This window comes from Corvus moneduloides, chromosome 4 (assembly GCF_009650955.1).
Source record: "Corvus moneduloides isolate bCorMon1 chromosome 4, bCorMon1.pri, whole genome shotgun sequence".
In the NCBI taxonomy this organism is placed as follows: Eukaryota; Metazoa; Chordata; class Aves; order Passeriformes; family Corvidae; genus Corvus; species Corvus moneduloides.
In genome coordinates this window covers 72,988,982-73,013,671 of record NC_045479.1, presented here as the reverse complement: position 1 = coordinate 73,013,671, position 24,690 = coordinate 72,988,982, and the positions used below count along the sequence as shown (strand labels likewise).

Sequence of the window (24,690 nt, the reverse complement as noted above, 5' to 3'; positions counted from 1 at the left end):
GCCCCTCAGGTGAGAGCCCACCTGCAGAGCTGCCCCAGCCCTGGGGACACAGCAGCAGGACCTGGAGCTGCTGGAGAGAGCCCAGAGAGGCCCCGGAGCTGCTCCAGGGCTGGAGCCCCTCTGCTCTGGAGCCAGGCTGGGAGAGCTGGGAACGTTCCCCTGGAGAAGGGAAGGATCCAGGGAGGGCTGAGAGCCCCTTGCAGGGCCTAAAGGGGCTCCAGGAGAGCTGGAGAGGGACTGGGGCCAAGGCATGGAGGGACAGGAGCCAGGGAATGGCTTCCCAGTGCCAGAGGGCAGGGCTGGATGGGAGATTGGGAATTGGGAATTGCTGGCTGGGAGGGTGGGCAGGGGCTGGGCTGGAATTCCCAGAGCAGCTGGGGCTGCCCCTGGATCCCTGGCAGTGTCCAAGGCCAGGCTGGACATTGGGGCTGGGAGCAGCCTGGGACAGTGGGAGGTGTCCCTGCCCAGGCAGGGGGCGACACTGGATGATCTTTAAGGTCCCTTCCCACCCAAACCATTCCATGATTCCATGACAAAGCAATTCCCAACACAGAGTTTAAGCCTGTCAGTCATTCCCTGATGATCACAACAATCTGAAGTCACGAGATGCCAAGAGCAGCTGAATTTAAAGGGCACCTCCAGCTGCAGACGCCAACAGCTCATCTTTCATGCTCCTCCCTACACACAGCAAGCAATGGTCTTAAAAATGTCAAAAATCTTAAGAAGATTGTCCCAACTCCTCCATGGTGCACAGTAATTCCTTCTCTAATATTCAGGAAACCTCAGAAGGCTGGAGCTTCACAAGGGGAAAGGATGAGGGTGTGTTCTGTCTGCAGCTGACAAAGCACAGAAGATGAAGAAGGGAAACCCCACTTCCATTTTCCTACAAAATCTCTTTAAAATTGACTCGACTTCCTCAGCAAATTCATCTTCTCCCACCAGCTTTAATCCTTAAATGATTATTGTTAAAAAGAGTTTATATTCCCTCAAAAGACAAGAGCAGAAGGAAATGATTTTGTCATATCTGACTGGCTGGGGAAATAAAAAATCCAATTCTGAAGGGGAGCAGATAAGGGAAGAGCCATGGAAGAGCTGTCAGCTGAGCAAACACCAAATAATGAACAATGCAGAGACTGCCCAGCCCGATAAAACCCTGTGTTAGCTAGGCTGGGTTTAAATGAGGGATAATTGCAGCCCATCCACAGCCAGAGGTTATTGAATTTTTATCTCTGGGAAGGGGCCTTTGACAGCCTCACCCCAAAGCCACCAGCAGGTCACGCCTCTTTTTAGGGTTTCCCAAAATCAGACTTGCGCAGCTCCACTTTCTGGATATTCAGAGCTGTGCTCATAAATTCCCTGTTTGCATCCAAGGAAGCTTTGCTGGAAAAGCTGCTGACTTCCCACAAGGACAGGATTCAGGGCCACCATCTCCATGTCATGGAATTATTGGGATTATGGAATTTCTGGCATTGCACCAAAAATTCTGGTCCTTGGATGATGCCCTGACTGGGACCAGGACTGAATCTCAAGTTGTTGGGGCAGAAAAAGAGAAAGAATTAAAGATCAAAATTTCATTTATAAGCATGAGGTCAGGACAGCCTCTGTAATTTCCTACCACTGCCCCTTCTTCCCCTTGTTCCAGATCCTCCTGGCATTTGTGTACAGACATTTTAGGATGAAGTTATTACAAAGGAAGATGAATTTTTATTGTCAGGAGGACACTGCCAAGTGAAATATTACTCTCTGTGCTTTTATATGTTTATTCACCACTGCGTGGAACGTCCTCTCCAAAGCCTGAAAGTCACGCTCGTGCCCTTTAATATCTGGAAAATATTGATTTATTTAAAAACCCGAGTTTCAACCAGACCTGGAATTACAAATGATGTTTTATTTTAACAGCTCTGACTGTTAGAACATAAATCCTCAGCCCCAAGAACTCTCCCAGTAACTAAATAAATATTTGGCTACTGAACTTTAATAGCATTTCCCACTGCGTTTTGTTTAATTTTGTTGTTTGTTCTTACTCCTCTAAAGCGAGAACAGAGCAAGTGTTGTCACCCAGGTATTGAGAAATCAAAGTCTGGGCTATAGGATATTAAAGCTACCTGGAGTAATTTGGGTTTTAATTGTTAATTGATTGTATAACCTTAATTACCCTTCTGGGTCCAAAGGAACTGATCATGGAAAGCTGAGTGAGGAGTTTAAAGTCCTGCTCTAGACCAGAGTTAGAAGCCACAGGAAGAGATTTCAGTCACCCAGAGAAGCTCTGCTAAAAGGGACAATGATTTAATGGAGATAAACCGCTGTGATTTTATTCAGCACCAGCAAATTTCCCTCATGAATTCCCAGAAAAAAAAGTCTGAGCTGATTTTCAATTCCCAGCTCCCAGGAGAGCTCAGCTGCCCCCAGTCTTGGGCACCTTCCCCCAGGATTCTGCTCCAGATTCACAAACCAAACTGCAGAAATTCCCTGTACCCTCACCACATCCCCCTGAGTCCTGGGATCCCCTCAAAATCCTCAAAAATAACCCCCAAACTGAGGCCAAATCCTCCAAAACTCCTTTGCCTTCAAAAGCTGAAAGACTTTTCCAAGTTGGAAGTGATGCTCCTGGAGCCCTCCCCTGGTGTCCCCACAGCCCCCAGGAGGAACAGAGACGAAGCTGCTTCGCTTTCTGCTTCCCTCTGACACAGAAAAGCAGGAACAAAAGGTGCTCATTCCTGCTAAAATCCTGTATTTACACTGTTCCAATCCCCAGGCAGAGGTTTCCCACGGGAATTACTTACTCTGGGACGCTGAGAGGCTGGAGAAAGCTGCCTTGGTGCGTCCTGCCAGCCACTCCAGGCTCTCGTGCAGGTTGGCCAAGGCCTTGAGGTCGCTGACGTCCCGCAGGATCTCCTGCTGAGGGATCAGTTTGTCTCCCAAATTCCCAATCAGAACTTCGGACTCTTTGCCAAAAGCAGCCCTGAAATGGAAAGCAAAGCCCCCCTCAGGAGTGTGGAACCAGGGACAGGAGGAGGAGGCCTCGGTTACACCTCAGGGAAGGCCAAACTGGCCCTTGTGGGACCGTCCTGGGGATGTTGTCTGAGGGAGTTCCAGAGAAAATCCCCTCTGTCCCAGGGAGGTCTTTCCCATCCTTCTCCCTGTATTTACAGTCCTGGAATTCCACCTCACTCCTCATAGTTCCAAACTCCATCCCAAGCAACTCCCACCCCTCCTCACCCCACAGGGAATTCACACTTTGTAGGTACTTCCTGTGTCTCCCTGGGATTTCCGTACTTTTCCATCTTTCCCTGGAAATCAGCTCTTCCCCTGAATCCCCTTTTTCTCCCCACATCCATTAAAACAAATCCCTAGTGAAACCCCAATGGCTGATCATGACAGATAAATGATTTGGAATATCAATCCATGAATTATTTGACTTCCAAGGAGACCCCACCTGGTGAAAAATAATGACCAAGAGAAACATGTTTAACCCAAAAACGCTGGAAAAAAATCTTTCCAGGTGTGATCTTCTGCCACATTCCATGTTTTCCATCTAGATTTAGCTTTCCCAATCCTCATCTCCACGAAGGAATTGTTTGGTTGTGTCCCAGGAGTATTCCCATGGCAAATATTCAGATTTTTGCAGGTAGAAGAGGAGACTCCACAAGACTTTTGGGGCATCATTGGAATGGAAAAAGCCAGGACACAGCTCCTACACCCAATTCCAAGAGCCCCCAGCTGAATCCAGGTGCATTTCACTGCCAGGCTCCAAGTGAGGCACATTTCCCCTGATCCTCAGCACATTTTTCCCATCATTAGCTGCTCTTTTTGTTGGGAATTGGAATTCCACTTCCATCCAACTCTGCAAATCTCCACCATCAGCTCTTTTCTGAGGTCACCATGAGGAATCACCGCTGAGCAGAAGAGCTCCAAAGAGTGCAGCAAAATCACCCCAGCAGTGGCACTTTCCAGTCTTTTTATTTCCAGATTTTATCCCTAGATCTGTGGGAATTCTCTGGTACTTTAGGAAAAAAAAAAAAACAACCAAAAAAACCCACAGAAACATCCCCCAACCACGAATGGTTTTAAATTGCTCAACTGGAGTCATTAAAGGCAAAAAATTAAAAATAGCCTCCCTTAAAAAGATCTTTTTGAGATTAACAATGCCATTTGTAGGATTAATGAAACGGAAGGTTCTTCCTGGATCCAGGTTCAGAATTTATGTGAACCTCAAAAATAACCCCCAAATCGAGCCCAAATCCTCCAAAACTCCTTTGCCTTCACAAGACAAGCAAAAGCAGAAGGAAACTTCTGGGATGTGGAGGGAAGATCCAGGAACTCACTCGGTTTTACACCTCTGAGGTGAAACTCCTGAGAGTAACAGGATGGGTATCAATTGTGCTTGGGATGAGGCACATTTTCCTGTAGGAAAAGGTCTAAAAACTCCTTTCATATAAAGGAGCAGACTCTCATCAAAGGGAAATGACTCACACATATGGGAAACTCAGATTTATAGTCCCAGGATGGGGAAAAAAGTGTTCCCAGAGGGAATAAAGGGCTCCAGTTCACTGCCAATCTTACAAACCCATCCTTTCACCCCTTAAAAGTATTGTGGATATAATAAACAGAGCCTGAGGGATCGGAGAGGGAGATCTTTTATCCTACAGAGAGAAAGAAGCAAGGGAAGAGCCAGAAAAGCTGAGAATGGGAGAGCTCAGAGGGAAAGGAAGGGAGAAGCCTCCCAAGAAGGCTTCAGGAAAGGACCTGTGGCGGGAAAAACACGGAGACAGCAAAAGTGAATAAAAAGAATGAAAAACCTCAAGCCCAACACTACAAAAACACCCATCAGAGAGCAGCTGGAACAACCTGAGATGCAGCTTTTGAGGAAAACCTTGGCTGCCCAGAGAGGGGGAACAAGGGAACATCACCCCCACCCCAAGGCAGAGAAGGATGGGTTGTCCTGGTAGAGGAGCTGTGGCTGCCCCTGGATCCCTGGCAGTGCCCAAGGCCAGGCTGGACACTGGGGCTTGGAACAACCTGGGATAGTGGGAGGTGTCCCTGCCATGGCAGGGGTGGCACTGGATGGGCTTCAAGGTCCCTTCCCACCCAAACCATTCTGGGATTCTGGGATTCTTTCCCAATTCCACTTCCTGGGCTTGCCCAGACTTTTTTAACAGAATGGGAATATGCAGCACCCTGATCCCTTTGGAAACAGCTGAAGAAACTCAAGCTGTGACCTGTCCCAGGAGCTTTGTCCCAACCTCCTGAGTTTATCACCTCCAAGCACCCTCTGGAGAAGAGCTCATGGAGCCTTTCCAACTCCCTGCAGTGCAGAATCATCCCTCTCCTCCTGTCCCTGTTCCCTGGCAGCAGAGCCCGACCCCCCCGGCTGCCCCCTCCTGTCAGGGACTTGTGCAGAGCCACAAGGTCCCCCCTGAGCCTCCTTTGCTCCAGGCTGAGCCCCTTTCCAGCTCCCTCAGCCGCTCCTGGGGCTCCAGCCCCTTCCCAGCTCCATTGCTCATCCTAAACCAAGGGAAGAGATCCCAATGAACAGCAGGGGTTGGGTAATTCTGACCATTTGGGATGATTTGATGCAGGATCCTTCCGTTGCTTGGATATATCCAATCCCTTTGGTGCAGAGCAAGTGAGGATGAGCATCCTGAAGTGAGCAGGAGAAGCAGGAGGCAGCCGGAACTCCCTGCAGTCATTAAAAACCCAAAAGCACTGGAAGGAAAAGTCCTGTGGCACCTGGAAATGCTGGGAAGGGGTTTTTTAATTGCTCCATTAAATTCAGCCCGAGAACCCGATCCCAAGTTCAGCGTTCAGGAGCTTCTTGGGAGCCAAAGGTGAGAGGAAAAGCCCCACAGCTCAGGTTTGGATCTCAGCTCTACAACCAGAATTATTTGCACGGAGGGGTGACCTTCATCCCAACCTGGAATGTGAATTCCCAGACACCTCCTGAGCTTCCCAAAGCCTTGGTTTCCCTGCAGGACACAGCACCTTTTCCCCACTCACTGCAGAGCTGCTCCAAATCCCAGGAATTTCTGCATCACCAGATCCAAGCTCTTTTCCCACTGCTTTTCCCTCTCCAAGGCAGAGCTGGGAACACCTTTGGGGTTAATCACCAGCAGATCTGCCAGGGTGAGGAGCTGAGGGATCACCTTTCCACAGAGATAAGGGCAGCCTGTTTCACACTGCCCTCAGGGCCAAACAGCCTCCAGAGCTTCAAAAACCACTTCCAGGAGCAGAGGCTGGGCTTTGCTTCCCTTCCTCTCCTCGCCAAGCTGAGCTCCTCTAAAATGCTCCAGCAGGTCCCTCTGGCTGCCCAGCCCCACTGGAATATTCATGGGAAGTTCTGCTGGAGCCTTCCCTGCCTTTGGACATGTCCTCACTCAAGAGATAGTGAGGGGTTAAGACAACAAAATCAATCTCTGTCCGCAGGTAGGCAGAGGATTCTTTCTTGCAAGGGTTTTTTTGTTTGGATTCTTTTTAATTAAACAAATGAGTTCCAGGAAAGACGGGAAGGAGGGAAAGCTGTGCATTGATGTCCTTTGAGGCCACGGGACAAAAACTGGTGGTGAACTTTTAGGACTTATTTAATTTACCAATATTCATAAAGGGATGCTGCTGAGTAACTCCATGTCCAAAAAGATCGTCTTCCCAAATTTCATCAAAGTTGAACCTTTTTTTCCAGCAAGGGATGGATAGTCCTGCCCTGCTGGCCAAGGATTAGGGCCCATGAACATCAAATACTGAAGTTTTAAATATCCTAAAGGTTAAAGTGATGATGAAATGAGCTCTCCCAAGGTCTCCCATCCCAGCCATACCCCTGGAATCCACAGGACCCACTTCCCTTTGGCTCCACTGCAGTGTCCAGGCAGAATTACTCCCAATCCATCAGCAGTGCCAAGAGGAAGAAGCAGCAGCAGTGAGGAAATCATGTTCCTTTGTGTTAGGAGAAAAGGCTGGGAAAAGGCTGCTTAAATGGGAAGAGGATGACAAAAAATCGGACAAGCAATTAATTTTATTTTGAAGCTTTCAGGAGGGATCTATTCAACCATCACCCGTCCTGGAGGAAGTTTCTGAGCCATCAATGGCTAAATCTGGCCCAGACCAATTATTATGATTTAAATGAATGCTACAGGAGCACTCACACAGCACTGGGGGGAACTGGGGCTTAACAGATGCTGCTCTGTGCAAACAGATACTGAGAAAAGATCTTTGTCCTAAAGCCTGGGCTGAAAAAAAGTCCCGGCACAGGAGCTTTTCCCAGGGAATTCAGTGTGGAATAGGCTTTCCATTTCAGCTCCTCTGATCCAGTGTCACAAAATGCTTCAATTAATGGCCAGGAAAATGGAATAAATGGAATAAAATGCATATTAGGATCAAAATGTTGGCTCTGCCAGCATTGGGCTGAGCTCGGCCATCCACTTTTGCTTCACCAGGAATTTCCACTCAGCCAGCAGTGCCTGTTGGAGCTCTGGTATCCCATGCTGATGGCTCAGGAATCACAGGAAGAACCAGGAAGGGCTTCCCAGGCAAGGAAATGAAGCATAAATGTGAAAACGAAGATGCAGGTGAGGACTGACTCCATGAAATTCAACTCAGGGACTGCACAGAGAGACCTCTGCAGCCTCCCTGTTCCACTGGGGATGTTTTTAAATCCCTGCCCAAGCTGCAAACCCTTCTGTGACCACACAAATCCCATCCTTTCCAAGCTGCATCCTCCCTGTCACGGGGCTTCCAGGCAGGGAAGGAGGAAAATGACAATCTGGGCAAATTAGACTTGTTATTTTCAACAGCTTCTCCTACTCCTCCAGTTTTACAGCCAAGTGCCAATCAAGGGAGTGATGAATAGGGATGGGAATGTGCAGGCTCTGGAATCACACAGGAGCTGAGCCATTCCCAGCGTGCAGGGAAAAGGAATCTGCCCTGGAAAGGTAGGAACAACCTGGTTTGGGCACAGAGAGTTGTCTCCAAAAGAATTCCCTCTGGAAGTACCAGTATTTCTCATTTGGCTCTCCTGAATTAATTCCTGGAGCTGGGATGGAGGGGAAGCTCCACCAGGTCATGGCATTCCTTTCACAGCATCGTTTTTGGGAATTCCTGCCCAGTACAACCAGTTGGCCCCTCCACTAGGTCAGAAAATGCTGCTGCCTTCATCACACGGGCGATCAGAGCAGCACCAACCAGCAGGACAAGGGTCTGCCTGGATTCAAAGGAATCCTTTCTTTCCTTCCCCAATCCCAGGCACTTCTCTGACTCAGATCACAAGGACAACGCTCCAAATGGCTTTGTTTGAACAACACAGCAAGCAGAAATTGCACCAGGGGAAGTTTAGGTTGGATATTGGGAAAACTTCCCCAAAAAGGCCGCCCAGGGCAGGGGTGGAGTCCCCATCCCTGGAGGGGTTTCAGAGCCATGTGGATGTGGCACTTGGGGACATGGGCAGTGGTGGCCTTGGCAGTGCTGGGAATGGTTGGACTTGATGATCTCCAAAGTCTTTCCCATTTCCCAAACGGTTCCACAGCTCTCCTCACACCTGGGGACACAACAGCTACGAAAACACCGTAAATTTGTTCCCACTTTTTGCTGCTGCTCTCCTTGAAACCCTTTCACAACTCCCCCCAATATTTTACCTTATAAAATCCTCCTCCTCCTCTCTCTTGGGCCTCAGCTGCTTGGGCTGGGCCATGTTGCTCCAGTTGGGCAGGGATTTCAGGAGCCTGCTGATATCGTCGTCCTTGGCCCAGGATGCGCTGATCACCAACTTCTCATCCGACTGCACGATGGTCCTGTGGGGAGAGCAGCAACAACCACCTCAGAGAGGAGCAAATCGTGCTTTTAGTGCCACTTTTAATTTAATTCTGCATTAGTCATTAAAATCCCTATCACACAGATGAGGAATTCCACACAGAGCTCATGAGGAGGGGATGGCAACGCGGGTGGACAGGGTATAAAATTCTCTTAAACACACAACCCCTGATGGACTTTGAGAGATCTTTTAAGGGAAAAAGGGCCATTTCCCTAAATTCTCCAGCCTTTGAAATTCAACTTGGCACCCAGCTGGAGGAGGTCACCCTGTCCTGGCATCTCCATGGATCATCTTCCTCTGGAATCTAAGTGGAGCTCAGCAGCCTCTGCCCATGGTGGAGTCACTGCAAGGTGGGACCAGCCCAGGAACCCCTGGCTGGAAGCCACCACCTCCCCCCACCCCCAGCTGGCCCAGCCTGGGACCGGGGCTGAAGCAATGAAGGGGAAATGAAGGGCCCAGAATCTTCTTTCCAGTCATCCAAAGCATCTCCTGATGGAGATTCCAGCTAAACCCTGCGTGGGAAACTGATTCAGGGATCGCAGTGTGTTCCAGTCAGGAAGAATTTCCCTGTTTTGCATTTTTGGCAGGGTAACTCATCTGAATTCCTGACTGGGAATTTCAGGAGACAAATGGGATGCTGGATTTGGAGCAGTCAATCCACGACCTTAAAGATCCTCATTTCCAACCCCTGCCATGGGCAGGGACACCTCCCACTGTCCCAGGCTGCTCCAAGCCCCAATGTCCAGCCTGGCCTTGGACACTGCCAGGGATCCAGGGGCAGCCACAGCTGCTCTGGGAATTCCATCCCAGCCCCTGCCCACCCTCCCAGCCAGCAATTCCCAATTCCCAATCTCCCACCCAGCCCTGCCCTCTGGCACTGGGAAGCCATTCCCTGGCTCCTGTCCCTCCATGCCTTGGCCCCAGTCCCTCTGCAGCTCTCCTGGAGCCCCTTTAGGCCCTGCAAGGGGCTCCGAGCTCTCCCTGGACCCTTCTCCAGGGGAACATTCCCAGCTCTCCCAGCCTGGCTCCAGAGCAGAGTTTGGAATGGGCTGAGCCAACAGCGACATTCCCACACCCCAGCATCCACTGACACGGACCCGGCAGAGCCATTCCAGACACACTCTCCCGGATCCAGGCCGGAACGCTGGGACAGAGATGAGCTGTCAGCAGCACTCAGGTGGTGATTTTGGGAATAAATAGAAACAAAAACAACACCACTCCGAGCATCTGCGCTTTGCAAAGGAAAACAGCGAGAAAGACACCGAGGCAGGAGCCAGCTCCGATCCATCCCAAAGAGAACAGCTCATTTCTCTTCCCACCCTTTCCCCATCCACCAGGAAAACAAGCTCTGCTCAGGAGCTGCCCAGGATTTGTGAAAACGAACTTGTCACATGCACTTACAGACAAATTTTCCTTCCCTTCAAGTTTCACGTTCAATCTGTCACAGACAAAAGGCTGAGTTTTGTTTCCAGCCACACAAGACCCCGGCGTCAACATTCCCGTGTGGGCCTTCTGCTGCTGGGAGGGAGTCGGTGTTTTTCCACTCAGGGGAAATAAAAAAAAAGGTCTTTTATTTTTCACCCTGGTGAAAACAGAGGGGAATAAAAGAGCTCCACCAGCAGCTCAGATGTGTGACATCTGAGATGGAAAAAGGGCATTTGATGATATCTGGGCATTGCTGTGCCAAGGCAAGACAACTGTTCCAGGGAATACATCAGCCAGGGCTTTGTCCTCTGCACATTTAAATGACTGAAGTAATACTCTCCTTCCCTTGGGAGTCTATTTCACACTTGAACAAATCCAAGTCTTGGATAAAAACGCTCCTGATACCGAGCTCGTGTTTTATTTCCCTCAATTTCATCCCATTACTTCCCGTTATTTCCCCTCTCAGCTCAGCTCTCTGCGCTTCCACTGTTTGCTCTCTTCAATTATTTACAGCCTTATCGTGGCCCTTCAGACGTCCACAATTCCAAGGGTTCTTTGGGAGTGTCCTGATGGAGTCACACAGAGCCACCTCTCTGTTTTATGATCCTTATTATCCTCTGTCCTCAAAATTCCTGCTGTTTGTGGAGTCAGCGCTGGGGAGGAGACATGGGAGGATGCTGGGATGCTCTAACAAGCTGCAAACTCAGCCTGGTGTCCTTGCTTTTCCAGGGTCAGAGTTTTCCAAGAGCCTAATCCACGATTCCTGCTTTCCTCACCTTTTGGTGGTGTGGTATCCATGGAGTCCTGGAATGGCTTGGGTTGGAAGGGACCTTAAAGCTCATCCATGGGCAGGGACACCTCCCACTGTCCCAGGCTGCTCCAAGCCCCAATGTCCAGCCTGGCCTTGGGCACTGCCAGGGACGGGGATTCCTCTCTGGGCAAGATCCATGAATCCACAGATCCGCTGAAATCAGTGAGCTCCAAAATAATCCATGCTGGACACTCCCACCCTTGGGTGGGTCCCCTGGAATTACACCCCCACTCTCCCCCAGGGCTCCAACACCTCCTGATTTTTATGGACAGGTTGGTTTTGCTCCAACATTGAGAAGATGTTGGAGAGGGTGAAACGTCCCCGATTTCCATTGCACACCCAACTTTCCCCATCAGTTACAGACTCCTTTTTCCCACATTTTTTTCCCAGCTTCTCAGGCAGTGTTCACCCTCTGTACCTTCAATCCAGTTTGGATCCATGAGTGAATTATCCTGGGACAGGGTGACACCGTTTAGTACAGCTCAAAACGCTTCCATTCATCCCCATTCCCCTTCTCCCAAACTCCTCCATAATTATTCCTGCTGCTGTCATAGGGAGCTGACCTTGGAGCCTGACATGGATCCAAGTGCCCACCAAGCTGCTCCATCACTCCCCTCCTCAGAGGACAGAGGGAGGAGAAAAGATGGAAAAAAAACCTCATGGATCAAGCTTTTATTGCAGAGCAGAGGTCAAAAAATATGGAATATCAGTTTGGGACAGCTGTCCTGGATATGTCTTTCCCAAAATTTTGCCCATTCCCAGCCTGCTGGTGAGGGGGGAATGTTGGAGAGGCAGCCTTGATGCTGTGGCCAAAATCCTGGTGTGTGCCAGCACCTTCCCAGGTACCAATCTAGATTTTTGGAGGATTTTTTCCTCTTCCCATGGCCAAGGTGATGTTTCCATGCTGAGCTTGTGCTGCCAAGGGTTAAAAAGCAGCTGAGGGGACACCCCTACCCCAAAAAGAGTCAAAAAAGCAACTTAAACTCCAAAAATTCATGCAAGGAGGGGAAGATGCCACTAAGAAGCAGCAAAATGATTTCCTGGGGAATCCAAAAATCCTGTTTGACTGCACACCCTACATTTTGGTTGAATTAATCTGCTCTTTCTCAATAAAAAAGAGGCTTGGATTTATTTTGCCTGGCTGGAAAGCACGAAGGGTTTCTTTTCTTCACCATTTTGAGAGATCCAGGCCCAGTTATTTCCCACTTTTTTTCCCCCCTTAATTTAGCTGAGAGAGTTCAGCCAAAGGAGGTTGGTCACCAGAAGCTGCCTCCACAGAGGGAGCTGAGCACCTCCAGAGGCTTTAATCACTTTTGAACCCTCCGAATCCCATTTTGGTGATGCCCATCTCTTTTTAAGACTAAAAAAAAAACCTTTGGGTGAGCGATGCCTTCACACAGAGCCTTCAGAGAGGTTCGAAAATGGACGAGGTGAGGGTGAAGATGGGTGAGAAGGGGGTGGACACACAAGACAGCTTAAAGCGGGCAACAAAATAAAGATGTGCAACTTCTATGTGGACAATATGTGGTCAATTTAGGTAGAAAGGCATGGAAAGAGATTGATTTTAGCATTTGAGGCAGCAAATTTTGTCGGGGAAGGGTGTTGGCAGGAGATTAGAAAGATGGACTCGTGTTAAGGGCAGCAGCTGTGAACTCCCTGCCCCTGTGATGCCTTTTAAGGCCTTTCAGTACCTCCAAAAGTCCCATAAAAATGGTTTTATACTCAGGTTTTGAACGTAAAATGGTTTTGAACTCCGGAGTTGGGCTGCTCTCCTGGAAATCTGCTGGAGACGGGGGTTGGACACGACTGGAAAGCGCTGCCAGCACGGCAGGAGGTTTGGGGGCTCCATCTCCCGTTTTTGTTTGCATTTTCAGCCCCAGCCCCTCATCAATTAGTCAGAAATCAGAGCTGACATTTGTAAACAGTTTGTGTGGCAAGCTGGAAGTGGAATTTGGACAGAAATGAGATGTGAAGGAGAGATCTCAATCTCACCTATGCTGAACTTCCGAAATTCGTCACCGATTGACACACGAGAGCTGCTATTTATAGAAACGTCCAATCCCACCCAGCCCCCTTAGGTTTGATTTTTTTTTTCCCTTAAATCCCTGGAAACCATGAGCCAAACAGAGCTCAGACATGAACAATCTCAGCTGTGCATTTCCCAGTGCTGACGTCCTTCCCGAGCTGTTCTGCAGAGAGCTCCGGATAAAATCCTGCCTGGAGGAGCCTCCCTTTGGGTGCTTTTTACCCACATCTGCTCACACTGCCCCTGAAGGGACACACAGGGAACAAATCCTACAAAAACCACCTCTGTGGCTTCCCAAATTCTCACTCTTTGCCATCCCAAGAGCAGCCCTTGCTCCGCCAGCTCTGCTGGATGGGATTGACTCCCAGCTCCAAGGAGTTCATCCCGATTTTAAGGAGCTACAAACAATCCCGACTCCCCCAACTTCATCAACACCGGGATTTATCCATCCCAGCACCCCAGGGAAACCCCTGGAGCAAAGGGCAGGGCTGTGTGGAGCCCAGATCCCTGCAGAGGGCATAACATCCCCGTGGATGGAACCAGGAACGCCGGGAGCTGCTCCGTTCCCCCGCATTCCCGGGAATGGATGTGGATTTCTATTTCAGTCCTTTGCCAGCAGCAAAACGAGAACATTTCCTGTTTTTTCCTCTCTCTGCAATCAGGAGATGGCCAAATTAGCATTGTCCTAATTAGCCCTCAGCAGGTGCCAAAGCCAGGAATGGCAAAGGAAGGAAGGACCTTGGAGTTCAAGCCAAACAAATCAAATCCATTGTCTGGCTCCAGGCAGGGAAGTTTGGGATGAAAAAGGAATATTTTGGACAATGGCACACGAGCAGTTCCCACTTTAGGGTGGTGTTCAGGCAAAGTTTAGCCTCTGCTCACTGCCATTGTTAATAATAATAATAATAACAACAACAACAATAATAATAATCATGATAATAATAATAATGATAATGATGATGATGAGCCCGTTTGCCGGATGAAGCTTTTCCTGAAAAAAATCAGGCAATGGGAAGTAATTTTTGGTCAGGAAACACAAGGGCTTTTTCAGGCTCAATAGCCATGGAGGAGATGATGCAGAGCAGCTCTTCGTGCCTACATTCCTGCAGCTCTGTAGTGGTTTTTCATGGAATTATTTATCCCCATGGGATGGGGCACGATCCTGGTTTTCCTGTCCAGGAGGGCTGTTTTACAGATGGATAACTGGGATGTACTTAGGAAAAGTTATTTATCAATAGGAGAAGTTATTTATCAATTTCCTTATTTATAAATTTCCTGATTTATCAGGAAATCTCTGATAAATCAAGCACCTGAAGGGTTTAACCAAACACCTCCGTGGCCAGTGGGATTGTGCTGCCTTGAGATCCCATGCTTTGGCTGGGGAAAGTTAGGGATGGATCATCCCAAAATGTCAAGGGAACAGGGGCAGAGCATTTGGGGACTCCCTGTCAGTTTACAGAATTGTTTTGGGAAAGTTGCACCAAAACCAGTGTGGATTCACACAGTTACTAATTCCTAAAATCCCAGGATCAATTCGGGTGGAAAAGACCTCTAGGATCGAGTCCAACCACTCCCAGCACTGCCAGGGCCACCACTGAGCCACATCCACAGGGATTTGAAATCCCTGCAGGGACGGAGACTCCAACTGGAAGGGATGGAGCCCCTCTTCCAATGCCTGACCAACGTTTCAGGGAAGAAATTTTTCCTAATATCCAATCTCAACCTCTCTCGGTGCAACCTACGGCCATTTCCTGAAATTCCTGAAGTGCCACGAGAGCCGAGTACCCAAATCTCAATACAATTAATTCAAATAAAGCTGAATTCCTTGCAAATGTTCAGATGAAGAATCTGAATGACTTTACCAGAGAGCCAAAGGCACACTCAGCCATTTATTTTGAAGGGAACACTTCAGACTCTCAGTGTCCAACTTGAGGTCTCCTTTTACCATGGAATTCTGGAATGCTTTGGGTTGGAAGGGACCCTGGGCAGGGACACCTCCCACTGTCCCAGGCTGCTCCAGCCCCAATGTCCAGCCTGGCCTTGGACACTTCCAGGGATCCAGGGGCAGGCCCAGCTGCTCTGGGAATTCCATTCCAGCCCCTGCCCACCCTCCCAGCCAGCAATTCCCAATTCCCAATCTCCCATCCAGCCCTGCCCTCTGGCACTGGGAAGCCATTCCCTGGCTCCTGGCCCTCCATGCCTTGGCCCCAGTCCCTCTGCAGCTCTCCTGGAGCCCCTTTAGGCACTGGAAGGTGTCATCCTGCCAGACTAAGGGAAGAGCTGGAGCAATTTCTAAGCTCTACCACCACTCTCATCCACATCTCAAGACCCTAAACCATGGAGCGATGTGGATAAATCCGCTGGGAAGCCACAACTCCTCCTGACCACAATTCCGCTGACCGTAATTCCAGTGGTTTTTTTTCCCAAGAAGAAAACACCCTTGACCATCCCAGCAGAGACGATTCCAGAAGGAACTCCTGAGAACCACAGCAGAACAGCCAACGCCAAAAGCAGTGATTCCCCCTGAAGTGCTGTCCCAGGCCGTACCTGTAGGCCAGGGTGCAGGTGTCCTTGTACTCCTGGAGCTTCACGCACACCATGTTGAGGAACTGGTCCGAGTAGGCGCTCAGGTCGTGCATGAGGTTCATCAGGTCCTGGACCGTCTTCTCCACGATCACCGTGCTCTGCGGAGGGGACAAGAGCCCAGGCATGAGCAGCAGCTCGGTGAATCTTTATCTCAGCCCTCTCCTGCTTTGCTAATTGTCGTCCCAGATGCAAATGTGCAGCTCCCCAACACCGAGCAGGCGCTGGAGCGGCTCTGCCAGAGGCTCCTGCGAGGCTGAATTAATGAGGGGAAGGAAAAAACTGGGAAAGAGAAGGAGGGAAGTGGTTTGAGGGTTTGAATATCAGCTCGGGAAGTTTGGGTTTCTGAGCCGCTTCCTGAAGTTCACCAGGTCTTTCCTGCATTAGGTGAAACCTCAAAATGAGAACTGTGATTTTTAGGGGAACGAGCAACACACAGCTCAAACTGCTGCTCCACATCCCATAGATCCTGGAATTACTGAGGTTGGAAAAGACCTCCAAGACCATCCAGTCCAACCTGTGACCCATCCCCACCTTGTCACCCAGCCCAGAGCCCTGAGCACCGCTAAAACCCCCGATGAGCAGGTTTGGTTTCCTCCAGCCTGCAGGAGGTACCATAAATCCAGTAATGTCCAAGATTTCAACAGCTCCATGAATTCTGGGATTTCTGAGCCCCCTCCCATGGTGACTTGGCATGGTTTGTATTTATTTTGCCCACTGTGTTTGATTTTGTTGCTGCAAACAAGACAGAGGGGAGGCCTTGGAAGTCCCAAGTTGATAGAAATTGAATTATTCATGGTCTCAGTAGAGTGAAGGGTCATTCCTGAACTGCAGCAAAGGCAAAGGAAGAGACTGAAGCATTTGGGAATCCTGGTTGGGAAATTTGGAACTCAAATTCTATGGGAGGATCGCAGGGATTTGGAAAGAGCCCTGCTTTGTCTGTTAATCAGGACGTGAGGAGAAGTTGGTGACTCAGCACAAAATCTCATCGACCCCAAATCACCACCTCTGCCACATCCCCACGAGCCCAACTTCCACCTCTCCACTGATTTCCCAATTAAAGCGTGGCAGCATCGCCCGGATCCCTAATCCTGCTCCTCCAGAGCACCCCCTGAGGGACAGGAATTGATCCTGCACCGCTCCCTGTCCCTGATTTGCTAAAAAAGCACCTTCCAACCTCATCCTCATTGGGAGCACTCCTGAGTCTTTGGAATGGGGGGTTCCCTGAAGGCTCAGGCACCACCTGTGCTTTTCCTAGCACACCTGGCTCCCAACTATACTTGGAGAAAAAAAAACCAATCCCACTTTGTTGGTTGCTCTTGTATCTTATCAAGCTCTGCTCTTAAGCAAGTCCCAGGAATTAACCCATCTTTCCTACTGTAATTAGCAACGAGTTGGGATTATTTTGGCCAAACAAAACCTGATTCTGGCATAGCTGCTGCTCGGATGCTCCTGTTGGTGCCACTCCTCCAAACATCCATGTTTTAATAAATACTCAATCCCAGCCTGAGCTTGGAGATCAATCCCTGAAGGACTTGTATCCCAGAAACATCCTCAGGAAATGGAGCAGGGAAGACCCTGGAGGGGCCGTGGCAGCCCTGGATGCCGATTCCGCAGGGATGGGCTCTGAGGTGTGAGCGCAGCTCGTCAGCTCCAGGATTCCAAAATTGCCAAGGTTCATTTCTATCCCTGCCTGGGATGTGGGAAGGAGCCCAGTGAGGGCAAAACCAGCATTTTAAGGCTCTACCCAAATCCTACTAAAATCATGGAATGGTTTTGGTGGGAAGGGAACTTAAGAGCTCATCCCATTCCATAGGCAGGGACACCTCCCACTGTCCCAGGCTGCTCCAAGCCCCAATGTCCAGCCTGCCCTTGGACACTGCCAGGGATCCAGGGGCAGCCCCAGCTGCTCTGGGAATTCCATCTCAGCCCCTGCCCACCCTCCCAGCCAGCAATTCCCAATTCCCAATCTCCCATCCAGCCCTGCCCTCTGGCACTGGGAAGCCATTCCCTGGCTCCTGGCCCTCCATGCCTTGGCCCCAGTCCCTCTGCAGCTCTCCTGGAGCCCCTTTAGGCCCTGCAAGGGGCTCTCAGCTCTCCCTGGATCCTTCCCTTCTCCAGGGGAACATTCCCAGCTCTCCCAGCCTGGCTCCAGAGCAGAGGGGCTCCAGCCCTGGGGCAGCTCCGGGGCCTCTCTGGGCTCTCTCCAGCAGCTCCAGGTCCTGCTGCTGTGTCCCCAGGGCTGGGGCAGCTCTGCAGGTGGGCTCTCACCTGAACAGAGCCTGGTGTGGTTTGAGATTAAAGTCAAGCCCACGCTGGGCTGATAAATGTGGTGAGGGATTAAAGCCACCATTGATCCCTCGGGAATAAGAAGGAGGAGGAAAATCCTCCCCAGCTCATGTAGCAACACAGAAGACAAAAGCAATTCCTTTCCTTTTTGCGTGGATAAACAGATTTTTCCTTTTCCACTGGGATTTCAGCAGTGGGAGGAGGGTGGGGTTACCTGTGGTATCAACTGATCTCCCACAGCTTCCCAGGAGCAGGATCTGTCCTTCCAGGAATCCTCGTGTGAACCCTCCTGGGTTGAACACGAAACCACACAAGGAAGAATCAAACCTGGCCTGGATCCAGCTCATTTCAATTTCTTTCCGTAACTCAACATTTGGAAAAAAACCAACAACCTAAAATCCCACGAGTGCATGTTAAAACAGAAACTATTGTGGTTTTTATGGAGTTTTTCCCACTTATTTTCCTCGACAACATTAAAATCCCAGCCAAGCTCCTGCCGTTATCTGGATTTTAGAATAAACCCTTTTGATTTAAAGGGAACACAAAGCTACTGGAATGATTAAAAAAAAAAAAAAACAACCTAAAAGGGAGGGAAAAAGGAATTACCATATGAAAGAAGACACTACCAGACACGTAATGGCCATTTCCCTGTGACATCTTAACCTCTCCCAAAGCCCTGCTGCCACCTCTGCAGGTGTCCCTGGGGATACCCCGTCTGAGGAGGCATTCGGGGACAGCTGGATTTGTTAGCTAGGCCAGGCCTGGAGCTTCTGAAAGTCCCCAAAATGAAAGGCAGCTCAGGCACTACCCCAGAGCAACAATCCCGTTGCCTCTGCCCCATCTGGACTCATTAACAGCAAATAGATGTGATCAAAGCTTAATTTTATGGTGAGGCACTTCAATGGAGCCTTTTAAAAAAATCCCCACACTAACAAGGAAACCCATCCAGGGAACAATGCCCAGCTCCTCACACCTGAATCCCAACACCACGCCGAGGAGATGGTTCATTACTCCTCCAGGAAGGTTTTAAAAGAGGCCGAAAGCTGCTAAAAATAAAAAGAAATTCCTCCTGACGGCCTGGATCCCTCAGCTGCGGTGGGGGGACGAGGATGAAAGGGCAGCACCGCTGGTCATTAACACTGCGGGGCTTGTCTTTAATGCATTTTGCAAACGTTTGCCATTATCCCTTGATTTGTTCCTTATTCTCAGCTGGGCTGGGGCTCCAGGTGATGGAAAGCAGCTCCAGGGCAGGCAGAATTCCCGCTCTGTGACACAGAACAAGCAGACCTGGAGATACTATTCCAGCAATTCTTTGGGATTTCAGTATTCCAGCCATTCCTTTGGGATTCTTGCCTTGTGCAGCCCCAGTGAAGGTTCTAAAATGACTGGAGAAAGAGAGCCCTGGAGGTGTTTTTAAGGGTGCCTCAAAAATGCAGCTTTGGAACAATAAAGGTGATTTTCAATGACTCCTTGACATGCAGAAGTTCAAACCAACAGCTCAAACCTCCAAAACTTTCAGCTTTTCATAGAATCAGAGAACAATTTGGGTTGGAAGAGACCTTAAAGATCATCCCGTTCCTTCCCACGGGCAGGGACACCTTCCACTATCCCAGGTTATTCCAAGCCCTGTCCAACCTGGCCTTGGACTTTCCCAGGGATGGGAAGTGCACAATTTTATTTTCTAGCTCCCTGGTGAGGAGTACTTGGATTAGAGGAACAATCTTCCCCCTCGGGACTTTTCTTTTGGCAGAAACCACAGCTTTTCCCATTCCTTGGGAGGGAGAAGCTCCATTCCCTTGCTCCGTTTCCTTGGGAAAAGCAGACAAAAGATGGGAATATCCTGCTCAGAACTGTCTTCACCAAAACACAGCAGATGGAAGAAGAGACCTTGGCACTGGAAAAGTTGTCCATTATTAGTTGATTATCGCCCATCACAAAATCTCTCCTCGAGATTCCTTGGCAGAGGAAGGCACCAGATGCAGGCAGGACGTGGCTGCCTTGAAGGAGAAGAATTAATAAAGCCTGATCTAATTTTTAAGATGGAGTTTAGCTGACAGCTCATGATTTTAAAGCACCAAACAGAGCCCAGCTGTAATTAAAGCAGGACAGGAGAGAGGGAACATTTTCAAAGCTCTTCAGGCTCAGTGCTGAGCCACAGCTCTGGATTTGGGACCATTCCCAAGGGACAAAACCTAAATACCTTAAGCTTAAACACCTGGCCATGCTCTTGTGAGCTGATAAATATCAAGTGCTGTCAGTGCCTTGGAGGGCAATGAGAAAGGGAGTTAAAAATTTGGGCCCTTTACCCAAATTTCTCCCAGATATCTCGCGAGGCCACAGGGAAGAACTCTCCCTAAATGAGCAGAGTTCGAGAGTTCACTGAAACCTGAAAAGCAGCAGCTGGGGAGTCAGTTTGCCTGGAATATTGGGATAAATGGGCTGTTCAGTGCTCTTTGATGGCTCTGAAATAGCCAACATCAGCCCTGAGGCCACAGGAGTGGGATTGGGAATATTTGGATCCACCGGTGCCATAGGGAGCCAAGCTGGAGCCCTATTCCAGCACCAACACTAAAACGAAAGAGTAAAACAATAAAATAGAGGAGTAAAACCAGCCCTGAACCAACTAAATCCACTTTTTTTCAGCCAACAGAGGAAAGAGGAGAATCTAAATTCCCTCTTTTACTGATTAGTGGTTATCCCACACGGAGCGATAACACCATTTTCCCACTTTTCTCTCCGGCACATCCGGGGTTTACAAAGGGCTGCAGGTTTTAGAATGTATCAGTTCCATTCAAACCCTTGTTGAGCAGCAAAATCTCTTTTCACGGTCTCCAATCTGACAGCCTGCTAGCCTTCTTCCCAGGAAAATCCATTATTCCAGTATCAGCTGTTTGTTACTTTGATTATACCACATCCCACTACAACTTTGCTACCCAAATGCTCCGAACTCCAAGGGATTCTTTCTTGTTTTAACCATAACTCTGCCTGTTTCAATGCAGGTGATGTTTTAATTTCTATAGGATTTATCCTGAGAGGTCCTGAGTGAATTCACCCCACGGACATGAGCCCAGGATCTGCTGGAATTCTCTCCCCACTTTAAATGTGATGTTGCAGGAGCCAAATGAGCGCACAAACGAGGTCCGGGAGAACTCTTATTTACCTGGCACAGAGGAAGCTTTGCTCCAGTGAACTGGAATATTGATGAAGAGCAAAATGTACATTTGTTGTTTTTTTTTTTTTTTAAAAACGGAGAACATGAACCATAAAATCTGCTTATTGCTGTAATACTGTGGCCAGGCAGAAGAGTTTCCCTCCTCTAAACACTCGATTCAATATTTAGGATTTCACAGAGTCCCTGATTGGAACACAGAGTGAACATTTCCTGGGGCCAGCCCTGCACAAGCCCAGTAAATGCAGAATCGATCACAGCCAGTTAAACACAGAGAGGGGAGGCTGCCACGAGGGTCTGGAAACCCTGCGAGGGTTCAGAAATAAACCAGTGGCTCTGCAGTTTGAAATTCAGCCCCCAGAGCTGAACCACTCGTGGCTTTTCTGGAATATGGGAGGCCGAATCCCAAAGCTGGAGACGAGGCACAAGGACAGGCTGCGGCTGGATGGGAATTTTCATCATGTTCTTTGGTAAATTTGAGATAAACTTGTGCTCCAGACTGGGCTTCATGGCGAGGAAAAGCTTCCTTGGAAAGATTTCATGGAATCATGGAATGGTTTGGGTGGGAATGACCTTAAGGATCATCCAGTTCCATCCCCTGCCATGGGCAGGGACACCTCCCACTATCCCAGGCTGCTCCAAGCTCCAATGTCCAGCCTGGCCTTGGGCACTGCCAGGGATCCAGGGGCAGCCCCAGCTGCTCTGGGAATTCCATTCCAGCCTCTGCCCACCCTCCCAGCCAGCAATTCCCAATTCCCAATCTCCCATCCAGCCCTGCCCTCTGGCACTGGGAAGCCATTCCCTGGCTCCTGGCCCTCCATGCCTTGGCCCCAGTCCCTCTGCAGCTCTCCTGGAGCCCCTTTAGGCCCTGCAAGGGGCTCGCAGCTCTCCCTGGAGCCTTCCCTTCTCCAGGTGAGCCCCCCCCAGCTCTCCCAGCCCGGCTCCACTTCCCGAATTTCTAATTAAACTGATTCCCTTCCTACAGAATCCCAGAACCTGCCAACCTCTCCCTTCATGGATTTTCACGCAGGACATGGATCCAGCGCCTGGGGTGCAGCTGAGCTCTTCCTCACTGCCCTTAGTGTGAAGTGTGATGGTCACTCCCATCAACTACAGCTCGTTTGTCCCAGCAAAATCTAATTTTGCCACTGTCAGGACAGAAAAATGTGACTGGACAACTCCACTTGGAAAGTTTTTCCAAGGAAAAAATGCTCTACTCAACTGCCTGTTCCATGCTGCCCCAATGACCTGGACTTGTCTCTCATGACACTTGGATGGTATTTGCACAGAGGAAGGTAAAAAACCCTTTCCTTTGTGACCTCCTGAATGCCTGTGACGTCTGAATCCTTTCTCAGCTCCTAATTTTTACGTCATTCCAGCCTTCCCAGGCATCCAGGAGGAGATCCAGCAGATGGGAGCTGAAGCTGGATCCCAGCAGAGCAGAAATGAGCTCCTGTTTTTAACGGAGGGTGATTGATCACAGGAACAGCTTGGTGTGCTCGGTTCTCCATCTCTGACAGGCTCGAAATCAAGCCCAGGTGCTTTCCTGGGAGAGTCACTGCATTCCCAATGGAATTACGGACTTGATGAGGAAATTCCTGGGTGGAAAAACTTTGCTGGCTGATTATGCTGCAGATCTGATGATTTTATTCTGATTTTGAGCTCCAATTCCACAGCAAAAGATGCCCAAGTTACTATTAAAACCCCCCAGCCAGCAAAAGCCCCGTCCCAGGAGCTCTGAGGCTGGAATCTCTACAAGTGGTGGCATTTTCTTCCCCAGCACCAGAGAAGTGAATCTGTCCACCCAAGACACACCAAAAGTGTTCAGATCTCCTGAATTCCCCACAAAATGGGAATTCTCAGCACATGAACTCTTAGCCAGCACCCAGGAGGTTGCCAAAAAGGGGTTGGATCTCCAGCGGGATCATGGTTAAGGTTGGAAAAGACCTCTCAGATCACTGAGTCCAACCATCAGCCATGGTCACCACCAAACCACGTCCCCAGGTGCCACCTCCACGTGTTTTTTGAACACTTTCAGGGATGGGAACTCCATCACTTCCATGGGCAGCTGTTCCAATGCTGGACAATCCAGGAATTCCCTGCCAGGGTGGTCTCACCTCCAAAAATCCCAGCGCCAGGACTGGGAGCATCCTCATGAGGAGATGCCTTTCCATAATCTTCAATAAATCCCTGATGCCAAGCTGGCTCCTAACCCAGCTTTGTCACAAGCTTAAAAAGCAGGGAACAGGAAAAGGATCGCTTGGACAAGAACTTTCTTTCTTTTATTCCCATTTCACGGGCACTGCAGATGAGCAGGGAAAGGAAAATCTGGTTGGACACAGAGGGAAGTTTGTGACAGTCCCAACTTCCAGGCCCGACTTGAGCCACTGGGATCCTCCTGGAATGCTCCAGCAGCCGCAGCAGAATAAGGAATATCAGTGCCTCGGCAGGGAGATGGACGGGATAATTTAATTGGTCTTTTGTATCTCTCCCTTCTCCGGTCCCGCTGAGTTCTGGAGCTATTATTAAAGGCATTTTTTAAGGTATTTTAATTTACTCCTCCAAATGGATTCCCATCCATTCACTCCCACCAAGTGAATGTTGTCAGGGACATTAGTGGGGTGATAAAATAGCTGCAGCTTCCCGCTGCTTTTAATGTGTTCCATCCACCAGAAAAGTCATTAGCTCTTAGCCTTTAATACACCCTCTGCACTGCTGCACAACTGTTTATCACTTAAAAGCGCCACACTCTCCCTTTATTAATCAATATACATTTGTGCAAGGAAAAGGGACTCACAGCCACTGATTCCAGCCTGGTTTGTGCTGCAGGAGCTGCAAAAACATCCCTGACATTTTCATCCCCGCCCTTGAATATTCCTAGAAGTGGCTTTTACTCAGGTTTTTACACAACTCCCCCAATTACAGGTGAGCTGGTGGCAAGGTGACAAATTTATTTCACCGGTGGTGAGTGGCAGCTTTCCCTCTCCTTTGTCATCCCTGCTCTAGAACATCATTAGCAGCTGCAACACGACACAAATGGGACGTGGAGCACGGAATTAATGATGCTCAGGAGCAGAGAGCTCATTTTTAATAAATGTTTTCATACAGCGGGCCCAGTTTGGAGAATAAAACCCCTCAGTGTTATTTTTATGTGCTCTGAGATCTGTTTTTTTTTTTCCCAGTCTCAAAGCCCCAGTATTTAAAATATACTTATCTATTAAAAATGTCTTGCTGGAGACGGTGAATAGGAAGGTTCAGGTGGAGGAAGGGTGCTCCTGGAAAGAGACAGCGACCACGACAAGAGCAGCTGGATGATGAAAAACCAAAAGAAATTGGGAAAAAATGGATTGAGAAAGGTTTAGAAGGGCTGAGCTCCCAAAAGAAAATGCTGTTGTGTGCCTGGATTGGTGCTGTCCAGTGAGAAAGATGTAATTATGATCTAAATTCAACAAAATTAATGAAAATGCAAGAGATCACTGGAAAAGAAACGGTGAAATCCAGGAATGACAGGTAAAGGCTTAAAAGGGACCCTGAGCTAAGCCTGGCTGAGCTCCTGGGCTCACAAAGATGTCATTTCACTGAAATTAGCA

The 24,690-nt window shown here is 49.2% G+C and overlaps 1 protein-coding gene across 3 annotated transcripts in view; it reads right to left on the bottom strand.

Moving 5' to 3' along the window:
* The window catches only part of EXOC4 (exocyst complex component 4), a 294,852-nt gene that overhangs the window by 37,857 nt on the left and 232,305 nt on the right, over positions 1 to 24,690 (bottom strand). For 2 of the 3 annotated variants that reach the window (XM_032106112.1, XM_032106115.1), the window contains 3 exons: positions 15,607 to 15,743; positions 8,622 to 8,777; positions 2,784 to 2,962 (listed from right to left, as the gene is read on the bottom strand). In XM_032106112.1, the coding sequence (XP_031962003.1) occupies positions 2,784 to 2,962; positions 8,622 to 8,777; positions 15,607 to 15,743 (472 nt within the window). Of the gene's footprint in view, positions 1 to 2,783; positions 2,963 to 5,481; positions 5,681 to 8,621; positions 8,778 to 15,606; positions 15,744 to 24,690 lie in introns of those variants that run through there. The other variant, XM_032106116.1, reaches the window with a different exon arrangement.